This window comes from Corvus moneduloides, chromosome 27, assembly GCF_009650955.1.
Source record: "Corvus moneduloides isolate bCorMon1 chromosome 27, bCorMon1.pri, whole genome shotgun sequence".
Taxonomy (NCBI): Eukaryota; Metazoa; Chordata; class Aves; order Passeriformes; family Corvidae; genus Corvus; species Corvus moneduloides.
This window is the reverse complement of record NC_045502.1, coordinates 3,330,311-3,358,290: the sequence shown is the minus strand read 5'-3', so window position 1 is coordinate 3,358,290 and position 27,980 is coordinate 3,330,311. Positions and strand designations below refer to the sequence as shown.

Below are 27,980 nucleotides of genomic sequence, written 5' to 3'. Positions count from 1 at the left end.
AAGGGGAAAAGGTGCTTTTCCTTCTACAGGGAACTTCTTTTCAGGGCACATCCAGAACCTCAGGAAAGCTAAGCCTGGGTGGGTTGGGATCTCACAGCTGATGGATTTGTCTCTTTGGGGAATGACAGAGCCACAAGCACCAGAACGGGGTGATTTTAACCCCAAAATTGTGTCAGGACACCCCGTCCCAGCAGGCACTGACCAACTGACCAACACTGACTCCACACCCTCACCCCAAGAAATTCTCTGAGGCTCATCAGAACCCCTGGGAAAACTTGCTGAGGGTCCCCAGGGAGCAGGAGGGGTCCCACTGCCATCCTTGGGAGGCCCAGGTTGGAGCAAGCCCAGGGATGTCACCGCTCCAACACGGATCTGAAGAGCCTCTCCCACTTTTCCAGGGTCTGAACCCCAAGGATTTACCCCTACAGCCTTTAGGATTCTTAGGCAGCTCTTGGCACGGCCAGGACATATTTCTAGCTCACGATAAATGGGGAAGGCGACCATAAAAATATATTAAAAAATAAATATCGGGCACAGTTGTAATTTAAATGCAGCTTTGTCTGATCCACCCTAACGCCGCAGGGGAGGACGTGCCACGGGTTATTAACTGAGCAAAATAAACATAAATCACCTCCGTGCCTGGCTCTTTGCAAGGCTTTTTTTTTTAATCTAGAGACAAAACCCTGCACTCCATAACCCGAACCATCCCTGGCAGGGACCTTCCCGGGCTGCTGCCTCCCTCCTGGCAGCCCAGGGATGGCATTCCCAGCGCCAGGATCTCCTGGTGCAAAGAGGGAGGCTCTGCTGGGTGGATTTCCAGCGAGAGACAGATCCCAGCCCGGCTTAGGCGTTGCTGGCGCGGCTGCTGTGCCCATCTGCACCTTTCCTGCAGGATGTAGGTGAGGGGTCCGAGCCAGCGGGGCGGAGGCTGTGATGACACTGGGAGGGTTTTGAAACCTCAGACAAAACATTTGTGTTGAAAAAGGAGAGGGATTTGGTTGGTTTTTCTCATAAAACACCTGTGGGATTGCGGAGGCAGCTGGCAGGGGGAGGAATGGGATGCAGGATGCTGGGCTCGCTTCCCAAAAGTGCAGCCGAGCTGCTGTGGGAGGGCACGGGAGATGCAGCTTTGCCAGGACACTCCTGGCGTGGAGTATCCCGGCATTTGGGAGCCGAGGCTGGTGGCTTTGCCAAGAAACCTCATGGAGGAGCTTCCCTACTCCCCCTTCTCTCTCCATCCCCGGCAGGGAAGCACCAGGGGCCCGTTGAAGAGAGAAAGTTGAGGAAGATGAAGATCGAATAAAATAAAATGTGATTAAAATTATGGTTGAATAAAAGGAAGATTGAACAAAATGAAGGTGGAACAAAATGAAGGCGGAATAAAATGAAGGTGGAATAAAATGAAGGTTGAACAATGATGGTTGCACCACGCTGGGGAAAGGGCCATGCACGCTCTTCTTGCATTGCTCTCTGGACCCCGGGGAGTCGGGGGGTGGCTGCACCCCAAAGCCCCTTTCGGGGAGCGCCGCAATCGCGTCCTGCGTGGTCACACCCCGGCTCCCGGCCCCTGGGCCTCTGCTGTAAAGCCGGGATGATAAATGCTGGATGCGATTGCTAAGAACAACAGGGATGTTGATAGCAACCCCAGGGGTGTGTTAGGAAGCTGTGTGGATGCCGGGCTCGGCGCTGGCTGCTTTAACAGCCCCGCGCTGTCGCAACTCTGGGCGAGCTCCTGGCAGAGCTGGCTGCTGGATGAATCACCCTGACCCACTGGCCCCGTGCTGGCCTGGCCAGGGGAGGGCTGGGGTGGGATTTGTCTGGTTCAGGATCCAGTCAGGACCCCTCTGGAGCATCCTCCGCCTCCTCAGCGGGATGCTGCTCTGCTGGGGTGGGAAGTGGTGCTGGATCTGGAGGAGGAGGAAGGGATGAGGACGGCTCAGGCACGAGGGGCACAAGGAGAAGGGCAATTTTGCTCCTCGCTGTGACAGGGTGGCACCGCTCAGATGCCACTTGCGACACCCAGACCACGCCTGCCTTTGGTGCTCTGGGCTTTGTCACCAACCTGGTCCTCCCCAGGAGCTCCATCAGCATCTTCCTGCATCCACCCCATGGATCTGGGCTCCCCGGATTCCCGCCCTTCACGCCCAGTTCTGATGGAGCATCCCCAAAATGCTGCAAGAACTCCTGGGAAAGGTGAACTATGAGAGGTTTCCACAAAGCCCCTGAGATTCCAGCATGAGGAACGAGCTGGACCAGGCCAGAAAAAAGGGCTGGGTAGGACTGGAAAGGTCTTTTCCATCCCAGTCCTTGAGAGCGGAAAACTTGCTCGCCCTGCGTGCGTGTAGCTTTAAGATGAGTTTGCTTTTCCAGCAGCAGATTTCCGGAGGATTCTTGGAGAAACACCAAATTTTGCCTAATTCAGTCATTTAAAGGCCCGTAGCCTGAATTCTGTGCGGATGAGAGCGGAGCCTGCACTGGAACCTTCCCTTGGGATGTGTCCCCGAGGAGGCTCTGCCGCTGCGTCGCTTTTGGGGACCGGGATAATTTCCTTCGGTGGCTGGGAAGCGCCGGCACATTCCCAGTGCTGCCACCATCCAGGCTGTGGTCAGCAGCAATAACCACGGCTGTGGGGCACGTGGGCCTCAACTCCTCACATCGGAACCACACATCCCCGTGCGAGGCACGGCCGGGCTGCAATCATGGAATGGGTTGGGTGGGAAGGGATTTAAACCCATCCAGTTCCACCCCCTGCCATGCCCAGGGACACCTCCCCCTGTCCCAGGCTGCTCCAACCCGGCCTTGGGCACTGCCAGGGATCCAGGGGCAGCCACAGCTCCTCTGGGAATTCCATCCCAGCCCCCCGCCACCCTCATTCCTTCCCAATATCCCATCTAAACCTTTCCTCTTTCAGCTTAAAGCCATTCCCTGGGTCCTGTCCCTCCATCCCTTGTCCCCAGTCCCTCTCCAGCTCTCCTGGAGCCCCTTTAGGCTCTGCAAGGGGTTCTGAGCTCTCCCTGGATCATTCCCTTCTCCAGGTGAGCACCCCCAGCTCTCCCAGCCTGGCTCCAGAGGGGCTCCAGTCTTGGATCAGCTCCGTCTGGATTTGCTCCAGCAGCTCCACGTCCTTGTGGTGTTGGGGACCCCGAGCTGCAGGTGGGGTCTCACCAGAGAGGGACAGAGGGGGAAGAATCCCCTCCGTGGACTTTCCAGCTGTGCTGTGGGGGATTTTGGGGGGTTGCACCCAGCCATGGCCACCAACAGACCCCGGTGGGATTTGGGGTCCGACGCTGAGCCCATCCCTCCCACGGATCGCACACGGACACCAAATCCCACCCCACAGCCACACTGGGGCGGCTGCCGGGGGTCCGGGGGTGCTCGCACACGCCGCAAAATCCTCCCCTGCAAAATTCCTCCTCCCTGGGGTGTCTGATCCCGGTCCCAGGCACCTTCCCGGGCGCGGGGGCGGATCAAAGCCCGCGCGTGCCAGCCCTGCTCCCGCCCTGGGCCAACTTGGCTATTTCGGCTTCCCTAATCTGATGGGAGCAGGAGCCTGGGCTTGGGGGGCTCATTTATTCCTCTGGGGGTTTTTTTGGGTGGGTTTTTTGGGTTTTTTTCTCTGCTTTTCCCTTCCTTCCGCTGGCCAAAAATTCTCCCTTTGGCCCCCGATGACGACAGCCCCGGCCGGGAGGGGACCGCGCTGTCCGGCCCCCGCCAGCGCATCCGGGCGGCCGCGGGCTCGGCCTCGCCGTCCCCCAAAAACCCCCCCACGCCGCTTCCTGACGGCTGGAGTTGGCAGCGCTCGGAGGGAGAGTCCAGAGCTGCCCTTGGGACGGGAGAAACTCCAGCCGGAAACTGAAGTTTTCCTCACTTTCACCTCCTGCTTGGATTTTTGCTGGGGGAGGGGGTGCTCTGGAAGGACGGGATGCTCAGGAGCGGTTTGCATTGATTTGGATGATGACGAGAAGCCAAATGCACCTTTTTTTTTTTGTGGAGTTTTTTGGCTGCTGAGCATCCCATGGACCTCAGGTTCTCGGCAGAGCAGCAGAGGAGCTGCTGGCCTCCCCCCACTCCCCCCAAAAACGCAACCCCAGCAGCAAGAGGAGGACGAGGGGTTAAACGGCAGCGCTGCTGCTGCTGCTCGCCTGCCAAAGCCGCTCCGGCGGTGCCATGGACTTCCCTTTCTTCCATAAAAGTCCACCGGATCCGGGCTCCCGTGGGATGCTGCAAGGAGGGGGCTGAGACGCCCTACCTGGGGCGCGTGCAAGCGCCGGGGGCTGTTTGTGCAATGCCTCCCCAAAAAAATAAAACCTCCTCGGGAGCCGGGGGCCAGCGCTCGCTCCGCTCCCTGCCCTGGCTCGGGCTCCGCAGAGGGAAAACCTAAATTCTAAATTATTTTGGAGGCGGTGAAGCGTGGGGTGGCCCCGTTCCAGCCAGGCTGGGAAGGGGTGCGGGGAAGAACTGGGAAGGGGGTGGCCGGGCTGGGGCAGCACGTGCTGCTCCTCACGGAGTTCCAGCATCGCTCCAACAGCTCTGCTCCTCTCTGGGATGGGGCTCAGACCCACAGCTCCTTCCCCACGGGGGTGGAAAGGCGCTGGAGAGGCTGGTGGGAAGCAGGAAGAGGAGAAACACAGTGGGTGCCCCCCATGGAGCCTCTTTCTGCTCCATCCTCTTCCCAGAATGTGCTTGGACCTCCCAGCACCCCCAACCAGCCCCCCAGCTCCAGCCCTGAATATTTCGGGCCACTTGAGGGTGGTGGTGCAAACAGAAAGACCAAGAGATCTCTTCCCAGCCCTCTTCCCAAACCGAGGGGTCTCCCAGAGCAGCTGTGGCTGCCCCATCCTTGGAAGTGTCCAAGGCCAGCTTGGATGAGGTTTGGAACACCCTGCTCTGCTGGAAGGTGTGGAATGAGATCAGTTTAAAGGTCCCTTCCAACCCAAACCATGATCCTGTGAAGCTGCATTTTCCCAGGAATTTGGATGGAGCAGAAATGTAAAAGCCAACAACAGGAGCTGCTCTTCCCCACGGAGACTCTCAAATTCCCCCCGCGCTGCTCTGAGCTCAAACCCCGCACATTTAGGATTTACACCCCAATTCCCCCCCGGGCTACACCCAGGGGCGCTGCAGCAGGTCCCGGTGTTCGGGTGGGTGTCCCCACAGCAGGATGAGTTGGGGTCCCCCCCTTGACCACCCCCTGCCTCGCTGGGAGCTCGCCCGAGCCCCGGCTCAGTTACAGCAGCAGACGAGATGTCATCACACCGAGAGCCCGGGCCTTGCATCACAAGTGTCTTGCAACGAGGAAAGCCAAATTTTTTACAGGAGCAGCACACACGCTCTCTCTCTCTCTCTCTCACACACACACAGCCTCGGTAATTAACTTAATAGGTTTCTTACAGAATGCCCCGTGAGTGATGCTCAACATATTCAAGTGTTGACAAGACGGCGCTGAACCCGACGCCTACACAACGGGCAAACGAGGCTCGGAGCGCAGACACACCTTCATTGTCTGAAACTTGTAGTAAAACTCCAAACCCGCCCTTGTGAAACGGGGAGCTGAGCAGATGGGGCTCAGTAACCCTTCAGCTGCCAGGACCTGGTGCGGGACCTGGCAGGACTCAGGTGAGGTGGCGATGGGTGGTGCCCAAGACCCCAAAATTGATTTGTAGGTGGGTTGGGCAAGGTGGAGATCATGGCAGATGTTTCTGTATGTATTTGGGGTGTGTAATTAAGGGTTTTTAGCCCACTGGGATCATCATCCCTGATCCTTGTGGGTCCCTTCCAGCTCTGGGTATTCCACGATTCTGTGATTTGCTGGGCACTGAAATAAATCAGCAACTTCTCCCTCGTCCACAAAAATATTCACCCTTCAGAAATCAGCTGTAAATCCAAGGGCATGAACATGGCGTTGTCCTGGGGGTTTGCTCTGGGTCAATATTTGGGCCACTGATATTAAAACAAACGGCTGCTGGACAGCCCTTCCCTGTGTGTCACCTGCCCAGTTCCGAGAGGAATCATCCCCTTCCCTCCTGCCTCAGGAATTGTGTCATAACAGACACAATTTTGGCTCATCTGTGCTGGATGGGCTCAGCTCCCCATCCAAGGCAGCACCAAACACCCTCCCAAAGAGCCAACAGCACCCACGGCGACCCAAAAAAAAAGGTGAAAAAAAAAAAAATCACTGGAAGAGGGATTAATGGGAGAACCAGTTTGGATGGAGCTGTGTTGCAAGAGGCAGCAGAGATCCATCTCCCGCTGATTTGGGATGGGATCTTGAGTCAGGAAAATTGCCTAAGAAAGGGTGGTCGTCGTCCGTACAGGTTTCTCCGGGTTGGGAAACGTCCTGCCAGCGGCTGGGACCCGCGTGGAGCAATCCCAATCGCAGCCTGGCTGTCATCACGGTGCTGACGAGCTCCCAAACCCGTCGGGCTCCTCGGCGTCCCCTCCACCTGCATGGGGCCCCGCAGCTGTGCCCTGGCCCTATCGCCCCAGGATCGGATCCGGTTGGATCAGGGGGGAAAGTCTGTCAGCGGCTGCTGGTGACGCCGGAGCAGCAACGGGATCATTCCCATGTCTCACTTCCAGTGTATTTCAGAAGGGTTGGAACCTCAAATTTCGTGGCTTTTCCCTGTCCCCCTGCACGCTGTGGCCTCAGGGCAGGCTGAGGACTCTGCAGGGATGCAGGATCCATCGTTATTCCTAATTTTAAGAGGTGCAAAAGCATTTCAGAGGTTTTGATCAACAGAGCAAAAGACCCAGAACCTTGGGCACAGCAATTTTTGGGAGATTCTTCCAGCCCCAGAACCTCATGCACAGATATTTTGGGGGATTCTTCCAGCCCCAGAACCTCATGCACAGATATTTTTGGGGGATTTTCCAGCCCCAGAACCTCATGCACAGATATTTTCGGGGGTTTTTCCAGCCCCAGAACCTTGGGCACAGCAATTTTTTGGGGGATTTTTCCACATCCAAAGAGTGTGGATGCTGCAGACGAGACCTGGGCTGCAGACAGGCGAATCCACAGGGCTGCGGTGCACGGGAATTAAGGATTTAGCTGGGAGTTAGCTCGGCATTGTCAGAGAATTAAAGGTTTACCTGCGCGTTGCAGACGGAGGCTTAAAGATTTTACAAACACACGAGATTTACAGCTCTCCCAAATTTCGACACCCTCGGGTTTACCCCGCCAGGGAGGATTTTGACCAGGTCTGGGTGGTTCTCCTGACAAAACCTGGTGGGAATTGGGGTTCAGGCTTTACCCATGGCCACGTGGCACCCGAAATCAGCCTGAAACCTTGAACCTGTCTGAGCTCTTGTAGAGACGGAGCCAAGTGGGATCAGACCCTAAAGCTGCCCAAGGTAAAGCCATCGGTTCAGCGTTCATTGCAGAAGGAATCTTTGCATTAAAATCTCTTTTCTCTCCTCAAAAAACCCAGTGACATCCCAGGTTGTTGGGACCTGAAGCATCCCCTCCACCAGCACCTCCAGCAGCCACGGCTGGGCCTTAAATCCCATAACCAAGGTGACGCTGCAGGGCAGCAAATCCTGCACGTCCAACCCCTTCCCAAGCATTCCCAAGGACGAATCCCAGCGGGATGCGAGGCAAACGCATCCCAAACACCCTACAAATCCGGGGCGGACAGCCCGGCCTGCTATCAGCTGCCCATCGGGAATTGCAGCCGCTTGCATGCGTGGAGCAAGGCAGAGGTGCAGGAGCTGTGCAATTCCCAGCCCGGGGCGAGCGGCTCGCCCACACACTGGGAACGGGAGCTGCAGGCCGGGCCCCGATGGCAGGCGGATAAAGCCGCCCTTACGTAAGGCCCGGGGCTGCGTGGAGGATCCGTGGCGGGAGCAGACTTGCTCTGGGCTCAGCCCAGACCGTGCCGGCTGCCCCGGGATGGATCCAGGCTGGAATATCCTGGGATGTGCAGCCGGCGGGACCTCGCTCTCCTGCCCCCAATGCTGCAGGCTCTGTGCCCGTCCCGGCCCCTTCCCAAAAAATCGGTGCAAAGTAGGTTGTTGTTCACGAGGGCGCTGGTGATTATTAATAATAGCTCGGCTCCGTGGTGCTCCAGTTTTCCCGAGCTCCCTGGCAGCGTTCCGCCGGGGCCGGTGATTTAGTGCAACTTAATTATTCCCGGCGTTTCATCACCTCTTGTTTTTGATGTCTGTGTCTCTGTCAGGGCCTCACCTTCGTGACTAAGAGAGCCAGGGAAACAAACTGCTGGAAAAGGGAGTGAAAGGGGGAAAATCCCTGAGCTGGAGGGTGCTTGGAGGCTGGGAAGGCTCAGGGAGGTGGCCTGTGGGGACGCTCCGTGTGCTCCCGCTGCGGGATGGGATGTGCACGGGGATCCACGTGTGGAGCCCCACGAGGGGCGTGGGGGGCTGCCCCCTAAACCCAGCGGAGGTTTCAAGCCTTGGCTGTGATTGCCAGGAGCAGAGTGAGCAGCATTCCACGTCTGCTCCTTCCCAAAGGGAAAGGACGGCGCTGGGCCTTGTCTGCACCTGAAACACCTCAGTGAGGAGCGAGCGGCTCCCCCCGCCCTGGGAAGGGTTGGATTTGCTGGATTTGGCTCCCAAGAACCTGGGAGCAGCCAGATGAGGGCTGGTAATGGGATCCCTGTGGCTCCAAGCCCTCCATCCCCACCATGGAGTCCGGAGGAGCCACGAGCAGCTCCTGGGACAGTGCCTTGAACCCACCTTGCACCACCAAGGGACACCGGGAACCCACTGGGGGACACGGGAAGGACTCAGGGATGCACACAGGGAAGGAGTTGCTCCAGGGAAGGAGGAATCAGGGCTGGAAGCCCACGGGTGGCAGGGGGAGCATCCCACAGGAATGTGGCTGGATGGGGGCGAGCAACACACGGCGGGGCTGGCGCTGCCCCAAATCCGCTGGATTTTCCTGAGAAGTTAAAGCCGGGAGCAGGTGGGATGAGGTGACCACCATTACCCGACATTTTACACACGATGGAAAGTGGGAGGAGTGTCTTGGAATGGCTAAAGAGCCACTTTGGGCTGCAAAAAGGAGATGTAGCGCTGGGATGCAGGACTGGGATACACATTTGGGACTGGGATAAAGCGCTGGGATGCAGGGCTGGGATGCAAGGCTGGGATGCAAGGCTGGGATGCACATTTGGGACTGGGATAAAGCACTGGGATGCAAGGCTGGGATGCAATGTTGGGGTGCAGGGCCAGGATTTAGTACTGGGATGAGGGCCCAGAATGCAGGGTTGGGATGTAGCACAGGGACACAGGGCTGGGATGAGGGGCTGGAATTCAGGATTGGGATGTAAGGCTGGGATGTACTGGGACACAGGGCTGGGGTACGGCACTGGGATGTATCACTGGGATATAGCCCTGGGATGTGGCACTGGGATATATCACTGGGATGTGGCACTGGGATATATCACTGGGATATATCACTGGGATGTGGCACTGGGATGTGGCACTGGGATATATCACTGGGATGTATCACTGGGATGTGGCACTGGGATGTGGCACTGGGATATATCACTGGGATGTATCACTGAGATGTGGCACTGGGATGTATCACTGGGATATAGCCCTGGGATGTGGCACTGGGATATATCACTGGGATATATCACTGGGATGTGGCACTGGGATGTGGCACTGGGATGTGGCACTGGGATATATCACTGGGATGTGGCACTGGGATGTATCACTGGGATGTGGCACTGGGATGTGGCACTGGGATGTATCACTGGGATATAGCCCTGGGATGTGGCACTGGGATGTGGCACTGGGATGTATCACTGGGATATAGCCCTGGGATGTGGCACTGGGATGTGGCACTGGGATGTATCACTGGGATGTATCACTGGGATGTATCTCTGGGATGTATCTCTGGGATATAGCCCTGGGATGTGGCACTGGGATGTATCACTGGGATGTATCACTGGGATGTATCACTGGGATGTATCACTGGGATGTATCTCTGGGATATAGCCCTGGGATGTGGCACTGGGATGTATCACTGCGATGTGGCACTGGGATGTGGCACTGGGATGTGGCACTGGGATGTATCACTGGGATATATCACTGGGATGTGACACTGGGATGTATCACTGGGATGTATCTCTGGGATATAGCCCTGGGATGTTGCCTGGCATGTTCCCACTTTGAGGCACAGCAGGGAAGCTCAGCAGGTGCCCAAGCAGAGCAGAGGATGCTCTTGGATCCATTTGGGATCTGCCAGCACCTCTCTGGCACTGCCAGCCTCTCTCAGCATCCCAAGGATTTCACCCAACCCTGGGAAAACCCAGGCTCCACTCCAGGCCACGCCAAACTCAGCGAAGCCGGGGGAGAAAGCCAGGAATTTTCACGAAAAAGGAGGGGGGGGAGAGAGAGAGAGAGAGGATGAAAGAAAAAAAAAAATTAAAAAAAAAAATCCCACAGCATTCCCAGTATTTCCCTGTGTGTCTGTGGCCTGGCGCAGCCCTTCTGCTCACTGCTCTGTTTATCCATGACAGACAACTAATTAACATCGGAGCCTCTTGAAAGGTCTTTTCAGAGGTAATGTTCTGACAGAGGATGTCAGTGAGGAGCAGTGATTTGTCTAAGCAGTGATCACATTGTTTCAGACTGAATGAGGTGAATATTAAACTGCTTTAAATGCACTCTTCATAAAGCACTAATTACATACTCCCGGGGGAGTACGGGCAAGGAATACTAAACAGCCGAAAAGTCAACAGAGTGCTTTTTATAGTATGTTGCTGGGTTCTGTGTTTTTCTGTCTTTCTTTCTCTCTCTCTCTCTTTTACAGTAAAATCACAGCACGCTGAAGAATACACATTTATAGCACAATGCTTCACATCTAATTATATGGCAATCATTAGTTTTAACCTGGGTGTATTATATTTTCTTTGATATATCGTGCCCCCCGGCATCTCTTTGCATAGAACACTTCCAAAGGCATTTTCTCCCCTCCCTGGAAAAAAATGTGCTTTTTTTTTTTCCTCTCCTTTCCAGCCTTAGCATTTGCTTATAATTCTTTTTTTTTTTTTTCTTCCCCCTAAACAAATTTTTTTTTTAAATTGGCAGGAATAAAAAGGGGTAAAAGAGGGGAGGAGGAGAAATCCGTTTAATCCAAATAAGAACCTGTTCCCTCCCTCCTGGAATCGCGCACTTTATTATTACCAAGGTAACTCCACTGGGGTTTTAAAGGGGAAAGGAAACACAGAATGGGCCATTAATGAATTGCTGCAGATCCTGCTGCACTCCTGGTCTGGCTCGGCCCCCAATTCCTGACGGGGTGAACAACTACTCCATGAATTATTTATTTTTTTAATAGCACAACTTGGGCGGAGGGGGGAGATGGAAGTAACCGTGAATAAATCCTCCCCACACTGAAAACCTCGAGATGCTCTCACCCTGAAAAGTGGAAAAAATAAAAGAGCAGCGTGTGACAGGCCCCGATGTCCTCGAGGAACCTGCTGCTTCCTCCTGGGAAGCGAAGGGGAAGCCGGGAAGAGGCGGTGGGGACAGGGATGAGGGGGACAGGGGCTGTTTGACCACAAATATCCCCCTAAATGCTCAAGCTCTGGCTCAAAAGCACGAGGTGTGGCTGAAATTTGTGAGGAATGGCTCAAACACAGAGGATCTGCCCCAAATAGCAACTTTCCTGCCTCCCAGCGCCTTCCAGGGGGTCTGAAGGGGGTACAGGGAAGAGGGAGAGAGACTTTTCATCAGGAATTATAGTGCCAGGACAAGGAGTAGCGGATTCAAACTGAAAGAGGGGAAATTTAGCTCAGATATATGGGAGAAATTCCACCCTGCGAGGCTGGTGAGGGGCTGGGATGGAATTCCCAGAGCAGCTGTGGGTGCCCCTGGATCCCTGGAAGTGCCCAAGGCCAGGCTGGAGCACCCTGAGACACTGGGAGGTGTCCCTGGGCATGGCAGGGGTGGCACTGGGTGGGATTTAAGGCTCCTTCCAACCCAAGCCCTTCTGGGATTGAAGGATTCTAAATGCACAGGGTTGGTTCCATAAATGTGGGGCCTGGCCCGAAAGCACAGGGCAGGATTCATAAACGGGAGTTATGGCTCAAATAAATCGAGTCAGACTCACACGCAAAGGTCACAGCTCAAAAGCAGCGGTTACAGAATCCCAGGATCATGGAATTGTTCAGCTTGGAAAAGCCCTCCAGGGTCATCGAGTCCAAGCTGTGCCCCATCCCCACCTTGTCACTGAGTGCTGTGTCCAGGCCTTCCTTGAACACTCCCAGGGATGGGCACTCCAAACCTCCCTGGGCAATTCCAAGGCCTGGCCACCCTTTCCATGAGGAAATTCCCGCTGCTGTCCACCCTGAGCCTCCCCTGGCCCAGCCTGAGGCCGTTCCCTCTCCTCCTGTCCCTGTTCCCTGCCAGCAGAGCCCGACCCCCCCGGCTGCCCCCTCCTGTCAGGGACTTGTGCAGAGCCACAAGGTCCCCCCTGAGCCTCCTTTGCTCCAGGCTGAGCCCCTTTCCCAGCTCCCTCAGGAATTCTCCAGCCCCTTCCCAGCTCCATTCCTATCCCTGGATTCACTCCAGCCCCTCCATGAGGGTCTCAGAACTGGACACAGCAGCCCCAGGACCATCCCTCCGGCCATCCCAAGGACGCAGCTCCTCCTACCATGGACCCCCCTGCCCTGCCTGAGCTAAAGCACCACACGAGGCCACGGAGGTTCTGTCCATGCCCAGGGCACCCCATCCCGGGATCAATCCCGCTCCATACGGCACCAGGTGCCCATGGATCCGGGCAGGAGCGTCAGGAGCGTCGCGCGGAGCCGGCGCTGGCTGGGCCCTTCCTTCGAGGTGCAAACTTCCTCGGAAAGGAAGAGTCATGCAGCCTTTAGAGTTGGTTTTTTTTTTCCCTTCCTTTAAAGAACATGAAAGAATCTGATAATTACTTCTATCTACCACCCAACTGTACTAATTACCAACCTATTTCTTCACAGTATGACAGACACAGGCTCTCCAAAACACATAGAGATAAATTAGCACTAATTGGTTTTCCTCTGGCTGTTTGAATTAGTATTTAAAGCTCCAATTACAAAGCAGAATAATTACTATTAATGTCCTGTCGCAGTACAAAAGGCAGATATCTCGCGAGCGAGTCCAGGTGTATTATTACACTGATTACAGAATATTTAACCTGGCTCGTTAAGACAAAGACACGAGGAAACTTTAAAAAGAGGGGGGAAAAGAAAAAAAGGGAGAAGAAAAACCGCAGATGGTGGCAGGTCCCTGCAGGGGATGGATGGGGGGGGGTCTTTGAAACCTGGGATGAGAGAGGTACGAGAAGGAGAGAGGGAAAAAGAGCAGGAGAGGAAAAGAGGGGGATGAGAAAAGAGCAATTCTTTGGAAACCATAGGAAATTTTGGGGGGATGAGGGGGATGCAAGCGCTGCTCTCCCAGGCAGAGTCCAGAGCATAAAAGGCAGAGCACGGTGCTGGAGGGTCCCAGGGGACCCAACACCTTCCTCCTCCTCCTCCTCCTCCTCCTCCAGGAGGTTCCACATCCCTCGGAAGAGGGGCAACCCCAGCTCCCTGCCCAGGGGTGCTCGGGAGTCAGAACTGCCCCGCGGGATGAAGGTGGGAAGGGGCAGGGGCAGGACAGGCAGGACCACCCAGCAGCTCCTCCATCCTGGTGATCCCAGGCAGAATCCGGATGGAGCTTCCCTGTCCCCGGCAGCTCCGCGCCTCTCCCTGCGCTGTTCTCCCGCCCCAAATCCCGGCGGTCGGGGCTGTGCGTCCAGCTGGGAACACACGGCCCCATCTCCCACCTTCCCAGGAGATAAGGGGAGGGTCTGGCTGTGCCCTGCCAGCACGGGGACAGTGCCAGCACGGGGACAGTGCCAGCACGGGGACAGTGCCACGCTCTGCCTTGGCACCTGGTGGCCGCCTGGTGCTGGGGAGGACACGGGGTGACTCCTTCCTCCTCCCACTTCATCCAGCCCTGGAAAATCGGAATTGTGGGATTCCTCTGGGCTGGGTTATCAGCACCTGCAACCCCAAGGGAGACCCCAGAACCCTCCCCAAGGGGGGCACCTGGTGGGCAGCGCTTCAGCTCCCGCATCCCATCAGCTCCATGGCAGTGCTCCCGCATGGATCACATCCCGCAGCATCCAGGACAGCGCGGGCGCAGGAGGGAGAGTCATTTTTGGGAGTGCACACTTCGGTTTTGCCACCTGGGAGGCTCCAGGGCTGGCAAACAGGGGGATTCCACACCCCTCTGCCAGCCACCATGCTCCGGAGGGTTGGGATATGCTTCTCCCGGCGTTTCACCCCTCTGGGATGGCACGGATGGACAGCCCGGCAGTGCCCTCTGGTGCTCCCGGTCCCCTGCCGCCAGCCTGGCACCGCGCGGGGGTCCCCACTTTGCCAGGGAGGGTTCCCTGGGCCATCCCCGTGGGGCTGCTCCGGCCTGGGCAGCGCCCGACAGCGGATGGGCCACGGGAATCTTCTCCTGGGAGAAGCTGTTGGGCCGGGTGCTGCCCGGGCACCCTCCCACGGCATCCCCATCCCGGAGGGGGCACCCCGGGAGCAGGGGACAGATCCTGCCGCGGTCGGGGCGGGGTGGGGGGGGGCCGTGGGTGTGCGGAAAAGGGGGGAGGACGGGGAGGGATTTCTTTTTCCGAGCGAAGGTGGGTGGCGTGCGGGGATGCCAGCTGGCGATGGGCTCTATTTCTACTGACAAGGCTTTACCCTGTAGGTGTGAGGAATTCCAATTAAATATTCAGCCTATTTGTCTGTGTGTGGGAGAGGGTTTGCTGTGCAGGAGGAAAGCCTCACATTCAGCTCCGGAGCTAACCATTAAGAGAGAAATTAGCTCAGTTCATCAAGGGAAGCCAGCGGAGGGTTTTCCCTCGCTCTCCTACCTTGTTCCATCTCTCTCGTTCAGGAACAGCAGCGAATGAACCCATCGCGTTTGGCAGGGGAGCGCTGAGCCGGCCGCTGCGCCTGCACCGAGAGCCAGAAGCACTTCCCAGCCCGGGAAAAGTCATTTTCCCCGCTGCCTGGGGGATCCGATCCCGGCTCAACCCACCCCAGAGGCTGCCGAGGGAGATCGATGTGTCGGGCGAGGGGTCGGAGGCGTTGGGGCACTGCGGATTTAATTGCTCTCGCATTTCCCGGCCACGTCCTTTCCGAGTCGTTTACAAGACACTAATTAATCACTGAGAAGCGAAAGCTCTCGCTTCCAGATGATCTTTTTAAGATGTGAGTGCCCCGTGAGAGTCGATGCCTTATCGATGAAGGGCCCTGTAGCCGGGGCAGCGATCAATGGGGCTGCAACCATCGTCCCTTCCCACCCCCGCGGGTTTGGGGTTGGGCTCAAGGCAACGGAGAAGCTCCGCAGGGTGGAAAATCCCCCAGGAATACACCCAGGCCATCAGCTGGGGGAGAGATTGGGGTGGAAAATGGCATTTTGGTACCGGGATGCTCCTTGAGGATGCAGCAGGATGGGGCTGGATCCTGCACTGGGGGAGTTTTGGGGAAGAACTGTGCTTCCGAAAAAAACCAAAAATTAAAAAAAAAAGCCACCATGGAGCTGATTTCACCGTTTTCTGGAGCTTGACGTGTTTTTGCCCTTTTGAAATAACTTTCCATCTCAGAATACCCAAATTTTAAATAGAACCTAAAGTGACGAGAATAAAAAAAAAAAAAAAAAAAAAAAGAAGATGACTTTTTCGTGAAACCACAAACGATATCCTGTTTTCCTGCTCTGTTTTGGGGAAAAGAAGTTGCTCCTGACGGGAATGAAGCCGTAATTTCCTTCTCCTGAAGGAAAGCAAATGTCCAGGCTCCCCCAGGTGAGGGGCACTGGTGGGGACTCACGTCCTGGGACCTCACTCTCCACCTTTGAGACAAAAAAACCCACCTGGAAGTTGAGCCCAAACATTTTTTGGAGGAAGATGAAGGTGATGGGCTGCTATGAGAGGGGGTGACATGGGGCATTTAGGGGGGGTCCCAGTGCTGCTCTGTCCCCTTGGCTGATCAAACCAAGCCGTGGTGCTTGGCCCCACTGGGAGGAGGATCTGGTTTTAAAGGGCTTAAAATCCTCCCTGGGAATTTCAGGCAGGAAAATGAATCCATGAATCCCTTGGTCCAACTCCAGCCCTGCTGCCTCCGGACCCAGGCTGTGGGGACTGTCCTGCCATCCCCTGGGACAGACTTCCCACCCCGGGACAGACTTCCCACCCCTGGGACACAGTCACCGGGGGCTTTCCTGATGCACCTGAGACAGTTCCAAAACTCATCGGGAAGGAAAAGCCTTGCCCGGATCCCGTGGGATGCTCCCTGCCACGCTGAGCTTCGCTCAGGAAGGATGCAGGGATCCCTGCCCCCTTCCCGTGCTGCAGAGTGAAGGGATGAGTTTTCCCCACCCCTTCCCAAACACGGGATGCAGGGATCAGCTTCCCTACCCTCTTCTCCATTCACAGGATTCAGGGATGAGCTTCCCTGACCCGTTCCCATACTGCAGAAAGAAGGAATGAGTTTTCTTACCCTTTCCCGTACACGGGATCAGGGGTGAGCTTCCCTGCCATACCCAGAATTCAGGGATGAGCTCCCCTGCCCCTGCCATACCCAGAATTCAGGGATGAGCTTCCCTGCCCCTGCCATACACAGGATGCAAAAGCTTTATGGAGTTTCTCATCAATCCCAAATCCTGACAGTTTTATGGGGCGCAAAACACCTTTTTAGGGCTGAGCATCCCATCAAAGGAGCAGAACCCCTCAAGGACCAACCCCGCACCTTCCCCATCCCACGGGATCATCCCGGCAGCACCCGCAGCTTTGCCGTCGGGACCCCCACCTCTACCCATCCACACAATTCCTTTCCTTTCCTCCTCAAATCCGAACCCGGGGACTCCATAGCAACCCGCAGCTCCCGGGGTCTGACTCCAGCGCTTTGCTCGGCGCTGTCACTTCGTTTCAGGCTACCCCCGGGTAGGTGTGAGGAACTCCAATTAAGCATTCCGCTGGCTCCCTGTGTGGGGGGACAGGCTCTGCTGTGGAGGAGGGAAGCCTCGGCGGTGACTAATCGCTCAGACACCGGGTGTCTGTGGCACCAGGGGAGGGCAGGCAGAGGGTTTTCCTTCACCGTGCAGCTGCCTCTGCATTCCCTTTTCGGGAGATATTGCGGCTCCCCGCCGGGCTCGGGGGCTCCCGGGCGGAAGTTGGAAAGATCCCAAGCATCTTTCCGGCGTGGCTGGGGCTCCGCGGCGATGCCGCCGCCGCCGCTGCCTCTGCTGCGGATCTCGCTGCTGCCGCAGCCTTTGCTGCTCTGCCTTGCACAGCCCCAGGGTAATTTTTCCGAGGGAAACCACATTCCTGGGGTTTTAAGGTGCCCCGCGCGTCTCCTGCCGTGGAGGGGCGGTTGGTGCTTTTGCGCCCTTTGGATGAGCAGCCCTAAATTCGGGCGAGTAGCGTTCAATTTGGATGCTGAGCCCCAAAATGAGTACCTGGCCCTCACCTGGGGAGCAGAGCAGAGGATCCCACCCTCGGCCACGAGCCCAGTCCTGACAGAGACGTGACAAATTGGCCACTCCGAGATCATCGCCCCGTGCAAAGATCACTTCCCACATCCTCCCATTCCTTATGGAAAAAGCCCAGCTCCACGCACGCAGCCAGATGAGGGTGATGCACAGCGCACGCGGGGCCCCAAGCACCCCAAAACTGCCCCTCTCGGCCGGAGCCGGGGCTTTTCCTGCCGCACCGCTGCCTGCGGCACCAACTCCCTGGGGGACGCAGCCGAGGGTGACACGGAGGCACACGGCGCTCCCGGCCCGGGGACACTGCCCCACTCCTCGGGGACACCGGAGCTCTTCCCCAACCTTTTAAAGCGGCTTTAGGAGTCAGGGCGAGAGGCGGGAGCGGGCCCAGCCCAGCCGGCGGCTTCGCCCCCGCTCCCCGGGGAGGCGAGAAGGGGGCCGGCGGCCGCCCCCCGCCACCGCCGTGGGCAGCGGCAGGATGTGCTGTCCCTCCCCTGCACTTCCCAGCGAGCACTTTACATAACTTCTGCTGCTTAGTCACAGCTTCGACTCTTTTTTTTTCCCCTTTCCCTTTTTTTTTTTTTGAATTTTTTTTTTTTTTTTGGAGCGATTTTCTCAGCCGCATCAGAGCGCGAGTCATTTCGGCAAAGGGAAGTCCCTTCCTTTCTTCCGTTCCCTTGGTAACTGCACAAATTTGCTCTTCAAATGATTCATGACCGGGGTGCTGTAGGAGTTCCCTCCTCCAACACAAATCGCTCCCACACAACCACACACGCCCGATTAATCATTGATCGGTGTCTCTTCCGCGAGGTACCCCCAGCTCCAGCGCTCTCCTCCGGCCACCACCGCGGCCACCAGGATGCTCCTGAGGTCCCTGGATGCTCACAAGTGTCCCCAAATAGGGGACGCAGGCGAGAGTTTGTAGGAAATCCCATCCCCGGACAAGTTTTATAGGCTGTAAATGAAATATTCCCAAGGTGGCGGGGCAGGTTGGTGACAGGAGCCGAGGGCTCCCCGTGGAGCCAGCGATGGAATCGGAGCTCGGCGCTGGCTGATGGTGGTGGATAAACCTTCCCTGAACTCCCAACTGCATCAGCACAACTTTATTCACCTTCTGATTTTTGTTTCCATCCCGAACTCCCTTAGATTAAACACAGGGAAAACTGAACGAACAGCCAGAGGGTCACCCCTACCGTGACCACGTTGGAGAGACAGAGCCCAACAGCAGAAAAAAAGCCAGAAAAGAGCCAGAAAAGAGCTGGAAAAGTTCTTTTTGGACCCTTGGTGAGCGAAACGCCACGAGGCCGAGCATCATCCCAGGGCCACGACGCTCCTCATACACCTCGCACACCTGTACCCGCACAGGGAAGCAGCTTGGGGTGGAACTGGGAGCTTGGCTGCCAGGAATACTTCAGCTGGAAAACAAAATTAATCTGCGAAATCTCTCCCTGCCGTTTTTTGGTAGGTTTTATCTGATTTATTCTCTCCTCGTTAAGAGGAGCTAATTAACAAACCGTCGTTTAAATAAACAGCAGCCAGAGTGTTTGTAACCTCGGCTTTATTGAATTGTGACAAATTAGTAGCCTCTGCGTGTTAAATGAAACACAAGCACCGAGGGGAAAAAAAACCTGAATTCCCATCTGGATAACGATCCCTGGATAACGAGCAGAGGGAGCAACTCCAGGCCAGCGTGACCGGCACGTGTTAAAATCCCAAATAACCCCAAAACCTGGCGGGTTTCTGGGTGCTGAACGCTTCAGCGCTGTGGCTTCACCCTGAATTCATCCCTTGGGAATGGCAGGGTCAGGATCACCCACGGGACAAGGCTGGGATGTGGATAAATCGAGCATCCGTGGCACTGTAATGGTGACAATAATCCTCTCATGCACCTCTGTGCTGAGCCTGTCACCCCGCGGCTCCCGGGGTGGGAGGAGGGAGCGGCATTCCCAGGGGACGAGCCGGGGTTGAAGCCCTGGCCACGAGTGCCAGGCCGGCCCTGCCCTCCCCAGCGCGGAGCACGTGGAGGAGGGAAGGAGATTTTGGGATGCTTTCCCCCTTTTCCTGCCCCAAAAAGGGTGCAGCCAACACGCTCTGTCTTCCCTGTCTCTGCTGCATCCCGGCTGTGGGATGGGCATTCCCAAAATTCAGCAGAGCTGTTGCTGGTCCCCAGGGTGCTTCCAGCTCCTGCTGTCCCAGCGGGAATTGCTCGGTGACAGCTCTCTCCAGGAGCTCTGGGAGTGTAATTACCCGGGAGCATTAATTACACTCCAGGTGAGCACAAAGCCGAGCAGGGAGCGCGGCAGCAGCTCCTGCGGGGTGGGAATGCCGGGATTTGCAGGGATGTAGCAGTGGGATCAACCCTCTGGCATCCCGGAACACAACCTGCTGCTGGACAGAGCCCCCCGGGATTGATAGAATCATGGAATCATGGAATCATGGAATCATGGAATTGTTTGGGTTGGAAAAGCCCTCTGAGTCCAACCACTCCCCCAGCACCACCAGGGCCAGCACCAAACCCTGTCTCCAAGTCCCACATCCACACGGCTTTGAAATCCCTGCTGGAAAAGCGACCCCAGCGCTGCCCCAGGCTGGGCAACCTTTACAGGGAAGAAATCTTCCCAATATCCAACCTAAACCTCTCCTGGCGCAACTTTTGTCCTGTCATTGTTACCTGGGAGAAGAAACCGACCCCCACCTGTCTCCAACTTCCTCCCAGGCACAGAATCTCCTTTCACACATTCCTCAGGATGAGAAATTCATGGAATCAAGAGTGGTTTGGGTGGGAAGGGATTTAAAGCCCATCCAGTGCCACCCCCTGCCATGCCCAGGGACACCTCCCACTGTCCCAGGCTGCTCCAACCTGGCCTTGGGCATTTCCAGGGATCCAGGGGCAGCCACAGCTTCTCTTGGAATTCCATTCCAGGGCCCCACCACCCTCACAGGGAAGAATTCCTTCCATAGAAGCTTGGAGCGTGAAGAAAACTTCCCCTGAGCAGCAGCCTCTTTACTTATTTGGGGTTTTTTTTTTGATTTCTTTTATTAATAAAGGCTTCATTAACGAGCAGCAACAGAAACTCACACCAGGGAACTGAGTATTCCGAGGAGCCAAGTCATCAATTAAACCAACATTTCCCTCTGTTCTTTCCCTTTCAAACCCTCGGTTTCATCACCAAAAAGGGGAGTCGAGAGGGCTCCAGCGAGGAGGAACAATACCCAGGCACCAACTCCTACAGCTGCCCCTTCTCCCCCGCAGTGAGGCGGGGATCAGCGATCCCACGATGCCACGGATCCGTGGGATTCATGGATCCTGCACGGCACAGCCAAGGAAAGCTGCCCCAGCACCTCCAGTATCTCCCAATATGTGGAATCCTCCTGCCTGCAGGGTACTCAAAAGCTGATTTATTTTTGCCCTCTGGCATCAATTAATGATTAAAAATCATTCCTTGCCCTGACAAGGTTTTTCTCCTGCTGGGATGCTGAATGCACCTGGATCACGAGCGCTCTGCAAAAGCATCCCCAAGGTGTCCCTACAACTCTTCACCCAGCGGCCGAGCAGCAGGAGGGACAGCAGCCAGCAATTAACAGCCGATCTCTCTGATTTTTGATAAATCCAAGCATTCCAGATAAGCTGGAGCCGCATTCCACGTTCTACAGCGGAAAAGTTTCCCGCAGAGCACACGTCCCTTTGGGATGGGGACAAGGACGGGGGACGGGGCCATGGGCACAGGCGAGCAGCCTGCCCCCCGCAGCTCCATTTCCATCCTTTCCTTGTGCAAAAACCCCATAATTTTTAAGGTTAATAAAGCCCTTGTTTGCTTAAGACAGCACCTGTTTCTATGGTGACACTTGCAACCCGGAGCCTGTTTATCAACGGTGGCGCCGAGCGCCGTGACAGACGCGGCCACCGCCGGGGAAGGCCAGCGCTGCTGCCAGCACCTCTGGGGACAGCGGTGCCACCATCCCTCGGCACCCAAATGCGCCAGTCCCCACCCATGGGATCCCCACTCCGCCCTACAAAGCCATGGGAGGGGTTGGAGCTGCACCCACAGCGGGAGGAAAGCCGGGATGGGTGATGGGTGGGAATGGTTTTCCTTCAAAAACGTTGGATGCACTTCCCATATCCAACCCCAGAGCTGGCTGTGGCAGCTCCGTGCCTTAGTTTCCCCCGAGGCCTGCCCTGGGAAGGGGTTTTTGGGTGATCTGAGTGGTGCCGGCAGCAGCAGCCCCCGGCGGGTCCCGCTCGGCTCCAGCCTGGCGCAGGATTTCTCCCGGCTGGCAGAACCCGTTTCCATAACGACTTTCTGTTACAAACATATTTTGATAAAAATAAAGTTAAAGCGGCGAGGCTTTTGGTGGAGTACAAATTCGCTGCTCTCGCCCTCCCCCTTCCTCCTCCCTGAGGAGGGGGAATAAAGACGGAAAGCTTTCCATTTGAAGGGCAGTATTTTCTCCCTTCTTTTCCTTTCCCCACTGAATACAAAATGGAAAACCTTGTTTACCGGGGATTCGCTGTAAACCGGTTCTGACTCTTGCCTGGTTACCTGATGCTCTACAGTATGTACAGGATAATGTGATAAATTCATTTCCAATTCACTGCATTATCCTTTGAATATTTTAATGACTCATTGAATGGAGTAAAAAAAAAAGAAAAAGGGGGAAAAAAAAGCTATTTCAAATGAACAATTATGCTGCATTAGAGTAAAGGCTGATTATATTTAAACACTGCTTCCATGGATAACGGGACATATCGACCTCCGCCTATAAGAGCTAATTTGGCTCTTATCTCTAAATAATTTTACACTGCAAATTACCATGAAAACCTAAAGGGCTTTAAAAACATTCATCAAAAGATATTATTCCACTTTGTAGCAACATTTTTATTTAAATTATTTTGAATAGGAGTGAAAGCATCTCTCGTGTTTGACAATCGGAGCGGCGCCGGAGCAGCGGCAGATAAGGAGCGGCGAGCGGTGCCGAGGGGATGGGATGTTCCATCCCGAAAACCCACCTGGGAGAGCAAATCCCGAGCCAAACCCCAAAGCTGGTGGCGTGCCAAAGTACTGCAGCACCCAGGAGTGGCATCTAGTGCTGCTGGAGCCGCTTCCCTCCAAACCGGGGGATGGCAAAGCCTGGGTGATGCCGGAGGGATGCCAGGGCGACACGCAAGGGATGCCGGGGGGAGGCTGGGGTGATACCAAAGTGATGCCAGGGTGGTACCCAAGAGATGCAGGAGGGATGCTGGGGTGGTACCCATGGGATGCTGGGGGGATTCTGGGGTGATACCCAAGGGATGCTGGGGGGATTCTGCGGTGATACCCAAGGGATGCTGGGGGGATGCTGGGGTGGTTCCCAAGGGATGCTGGTGAGATGCTGGAGGGATGCTGGAGGGATGCTGGGGTGGTACCCAAGGGATGCTGGAGGGATGCTGGAGGGATGCTGGGGTGGTACCCAAGGGATGCTGGAGGGATGCTGGGGGGATGCTGGGGTGACACCCAAGCAATGCTGAGGGGATGCTGGAGGGATGCTGGGGTGGTACCCAAGGGATGCTGGGGGGATGCTGGAGGGATGCTGGGGTGGTACCCAAGGGATGCTGGGGGGATGCTGGGGGGATGCTGGGGTGGTACCCAAGGGATGCTGGAGGGATGCTGGAGGGATGCTGGGGTGACACCCAAGCAATGCTGAGGGGATGCTGGAGGGATGCTGGGTGGTACCCAAGGGATGCTGGGGGGGATACCAAAGTGATGCCAGGGTGATACCCAAGGGATGCTGGGAGGATGCTGGGGTGGTACCCAAGGGATGCTGGGGGGATGCTGGGGTGATACCCAAGGGATGCCAGGGGGGTGCTGGGGTGGTACCCAAGGGATGCTGGGGGGATGCTGGAGGGATGCTGTGGCGAGGGATGCTGAGAGGATGCCAGGCCAAACCTAAGGGATATTGGGGTGATACCCAAGGCAACACCCATGCGATACTGGGGCAGAGCCAGGGCAATACCCAGTGGTGCTGGGTTGGTGCTGGGGTGATACTGGGTGATGCTGGGTGATACTGGGGTGATAATGAAGTGATGCTGGGTGATGCTGGGTGATACCCAAGGGATGCTGGGCAGTGCTGGAGTGATACCCAATCACTGCTGGGCGATGCTGGAGTGACGCTGGGGGATGCTGGGATGATGCTGGGATGATGCTGGGAAATACTGGGATGATGCTGGCTCAGTGCTGGGGTGACGATCGGCAACGCTGGGGTGATGCTGGGGTGGTACCCAAGGGATGCTGGGTGATGCTGGGTGATACTGGAGTGGTACCCAAGGGATGCTGGGTGATGCTGGGTGATGCTGGGTGATGCTGGGTGATGCTTGGTGATGCTGGGTGATACTGGGGTGGTACCCAAGGGATGCTGGGTGATGCTGAATTGATGCTGGGTGATACTGGGCTGACACTGGGTGATGCTGGGGTGATACCCAAGTGATGCTGGGCGACGCTGGGGTGATCCTGGGGTGATACCCAAGCACTGCTGGACGACGCTGGGGTGATACCCGAGCGGCGCTGGGCAGGCAACGCTGGGATGATAACTGGGGTGACACCCAAGCACTGCTGGGCACTGCTGGGCGATACTGGCATGACGCTGGCTCGGTGCTGGGGTGATGCTGGGCGATGCCGGGGTGACACCAGGGCGCTGGTGGGCACGGGGGCTCCGCCTGCCCCCCGGCACGGCGCCGGCCACCCCGTCCCTCCCGGAGAAAGGCACTTGCAAGCCCCTCTCTGCACCAAAGCAACAGAAGGTGTCATGTAAAGCCTACACGGTTATTTTAGAGCCAGTGTGCAAATAAGCCTGTCAGCTGAAGCTCCTCGGAGCCAAGACTTCCATATCCCCCCCGAGGATCTGCATCTCAACGAGACACCATGTGGCTGAGCCCGCCGGCTCCGCACCCGCCTTTGGGGCTGGGGGATCGGGAAAACTCCGCCTGCAGCCCCGGTGGGACACACCAGGATCCCCCCCCACTGCACCCCCAGCCGTGGGGACCGAGCCGAGGTGGTTTTGTTGTGGTGTCCTGCCAGAACGTGGCTGATTTTTGGCGGTTTCTTGTGCATTTTGTGGGATTTGGGGGATTTAGACGCATTGCTGTGTGTGTAGAGGAGAGATACACATACACACACCCACGGGGATAGAGGGGATATATTTATCCCATGATTATAGGGATCATATCAATATATATGTTTTATATAGAATATTCCATGGAATCAGGGAGCGTCTCACGTTGGAAGGGACCATCAGGAGCATCGAGGCCAAATCCCTGCTCGGATATGTGTGTTTATATTTATAAATGTATTTATCTTGTGATAAGAAAGCTTGAGGAATAGTTGGGATCAGCCCCATCCCTGGCAGATGGGGAAAACCCTTTTCCCTTCCCAAAAATCTCCTTTTTCCCGCACTCTTGCATGGCCTGACACGGAATTTTTGACCTTCGAGATCACAAACCGCCGGGAAATAAAACCCCACCTTCCATTCGTGCTGGAGGTTTGAATCCTACATTTCTCTTCTTCGCTTAAAGGATTTTATACACCCCCTCCCCCCCCCCCCAAAAAAAAAAAAGGTAAAAAAAAAGGAAAACCTCAATAATTTAATAATTAGCAAGAGGGAACGGCTCCGAAGGATCTGTGTGCAGAAGGAAACCCAGGAGCTTGGGCTCCTTTGCGTTTGGTAAATATTAAAATTAATGAGAGACTTCCAGGACCCTGTTGTTAGAAATGCAGAAGGGTTTCTGGGAAGGATTAAAACACAAAACAGCACCAAAAAAACCCCAAAAAAACCCCCAAGCCCTGTACACAAATTCCCGCAATTATTCCCGACGCTTCCTATTTTTCAGCCAATTATGGAATTCATGGAAAGTATTAATATCCAGTTTTAATTTGCTTAATATGCCCATTAACAATAAAAAGTCTAATTAAGGTATCTGTACAAAGAGCCCTCAGCAGTAATTTCAGAGAATAATAGAGGAGAACGACGCGATATTTCTTGTTAAATGCACGCTGCAAATTAATTGATATCTTAATTAGGCTTTAGTACCCAGATTATCAGTTAGATTGATTTAGGGCTGCAGCATCTCGTGTTTCGAAGAGATAAAAGCAAGCGGGAGGGGAACAAACTGCTTCCCCAAAATATTTCTGGGAGCGAAGCCACGACACGCCAGGACAGGGGGAAGGACTCGTCCCGTGGACGCAGCGCTGGGAAGCGCCACCGCTCATCCCAAACTCATTTCTTCCCAGTGTTTTCTCACCGATTTCAAACCATTTTAACCCCCCAAAGAATTTAAAAACCAGAAAAGGAATTGAGATTTTCGCCAAACCCACTTTTTTTAACCACAAAACCCAACCGGCGGCAGGAGCTGTTTGGAAGGACGCGTTGTCTCTGCAGAGAAAACCGGTGGTGGCGAGTTGGCAAAGTGTTTTTGGGAGTTTTTTTTCAACATTTCCTTAGGAGAAGGAGGGGGGGAAAAAAACCCAAACCCCAAGCAGCAATATTTTTGGACCAGCCTGGCTCTATATAGCCTGAGGAAGCTCTTCCCTACCTACACGCCCGGCACCATTTACATTTCTCTGGCAAACACTCATCCTCCGGGATTTCACCGGGAGGAGTTTGCTCTCCATGGGAATCCAGCCCTCCCCGGGATGCTTGGGAATGACCCCGATGGACTCACCAGGATGTCGGTGACCAGCCAGTGCCTCCAGAAGCGGTTCCGGGGGTCGGCTCTGTTGGGAGAGTCGGGATCCACCATCACCAGGATGTATTTCTTGTGCTGCAAGAGAGCAGAGGGCGACACTGTGGGCATGGGGTGACAGCAAGAATCCCCAAAATCCCTCTTTTTCCACTCTTTCCCAGCAGGTGCACTCTGAGGGTTGTATCACCCCAGAGGGGAGTGAGGAACGGGCGCCAGGGGAGGCCAAAAACCCACTTGGGATGGTTTAATCCCAAATCTTTCCAGAGGAAAAATGTGGGTTCTGCCTCTTCCAAAGAAAAGGATTTTTTGGGATCCATTGGTGACTGGGGACAAGCTGGGTGCCCCATCCTCCGTGGGGGCGGCTGTGAGGAGCCAAACTCTGCCCCACGCATCCCAAATGAACCAAAAGGTGCTCCTGGGATGCTCCTGGAGCTCAGGTACCACTCCTGGGTGATGGAATTGGGCAAAGAGAGCTGGGATTTATGGATGACACCGCTTTAGCCCCCAGGAAACCCCCACAGCCCACCCCAGGTCCCCACTGAGGGCACCCAGCACCCCAAGGTGCCCCCAGCACAGAGCCCACGCGGATATTTTGGTCCATCGAGGGTGGAGCTGGGTTGGAAGTGACCTCTGGAGGGAAAACCTGCTGATCTCCAGGGATTTGGTGGGACCTCAGGCACCAGATTATCCCACAAGCACCTGGATTAAGGGATCTATATCCTAATAAAACCTCCAGGTGCGCCTGCCAGGGCACCAGTGGTGCCACGCTCCGCTCCAGCTGCCCCGGGGGCTGGGCTTTCACCAGCAGCCTGGGATTTAGCCCTGCAATTCCCACTGGAATTAGCTGGAGCTCTGTGGCTGCATCCCTGGCCTCTTGTGAAACCAGGCAGGGATTTGCACAGCGAGGTTTGTGGGGCTGACTCAATATTTCTGCTCCATTTCCCAACCTCTGGTTGGGGTAAACGAGGCAAAAAAAAAACCCCTGGAGCATTGCCATAACCAAATTCCCCCTGTGCCCCTTTCCCGTGGCACCCCTTAAACCTCTCAAAGACCCCACCCCTGCAGGGAGCGCCACTTTGAACCAGAAAACGTGGATTTCAACCCATTCCGCCACCAGCTTGCAACAGTTGCAGAGAAAATCCCAAACTCCTGCAAACCGCCCCGCCCGGGAGCGCAGCCGCTGCCCCGCTCCCTAAATCCCAGCCTGGCATCATCTGGGGTGGGGGAATTACATCAACCCTGCAGATGTGAGCGTGGGAAAGGGGCCGCGCTGGCGGCACCACGTGAGGCTCAAGGTCAGGACCTCGAGGCTGAGCCCCACCACGCTCCCAGCTGCGGCCGGCTGAAGGAAAAAACAGAGAGGAGAAGCAGCAAAATCGGTGTTTAATGGGAAAAAGGAGGAGGAGGAGGAGGAGGAGGAGGTGGAGGAGGAGGAGGAGGAGGAGGGGAGGGGGAGAAGAAGCCCGGCAACCCAAAAACCCTACGCTGCAAGTGTGAAGGAATTTGAGCTCTAACTTTGGGGAGGGTGCGGAGCCGAGCTCGGCGTTTCTGAATCTCTCGGCTCCGCTCGGAGCCCAGCTGGTGGGAACAGAACGTGTAGTCATGGGACTGTCATCGTGTGCTGTCCAGGTTAACATGTAGCATTTCTATTACTATTAACAGACTTTCTGCTCCTCACTCCATCTGTTCTTCGAAATAATTGCAGTTGTACAGACCATGCCTTCGCTCCAGGCAGGCTCTGGGGAGAGGATAGTGCTTTTATGCAAAAAAAAAAAAAAAAAAA

General features: G+C 55.7%; 1 protein-coding gene across 1 annotated transcript in view; it reads right to left on the bottom strand.

The window, feature by feature from the left end:
- PEBP4 (phosphatidylethanolamine binding protein 4) overlaps positions 1–27,980 on the bottom strand; it is a 72,708-nt gene that overhangs the window by 12,062 nt on the left and 32,666 nt on the right. Inside the window, exon 4 of the mRNA XM_032092055.1 lies at positions 26,177–26,275. Within this exon, the coding sequence (XP_031947946.1) occupies positions 26,177–26,275 (99 nt within the window). The remainder of the gene's footprint in view (positions 1–26,176; positions 26,276–27,980) is intronic.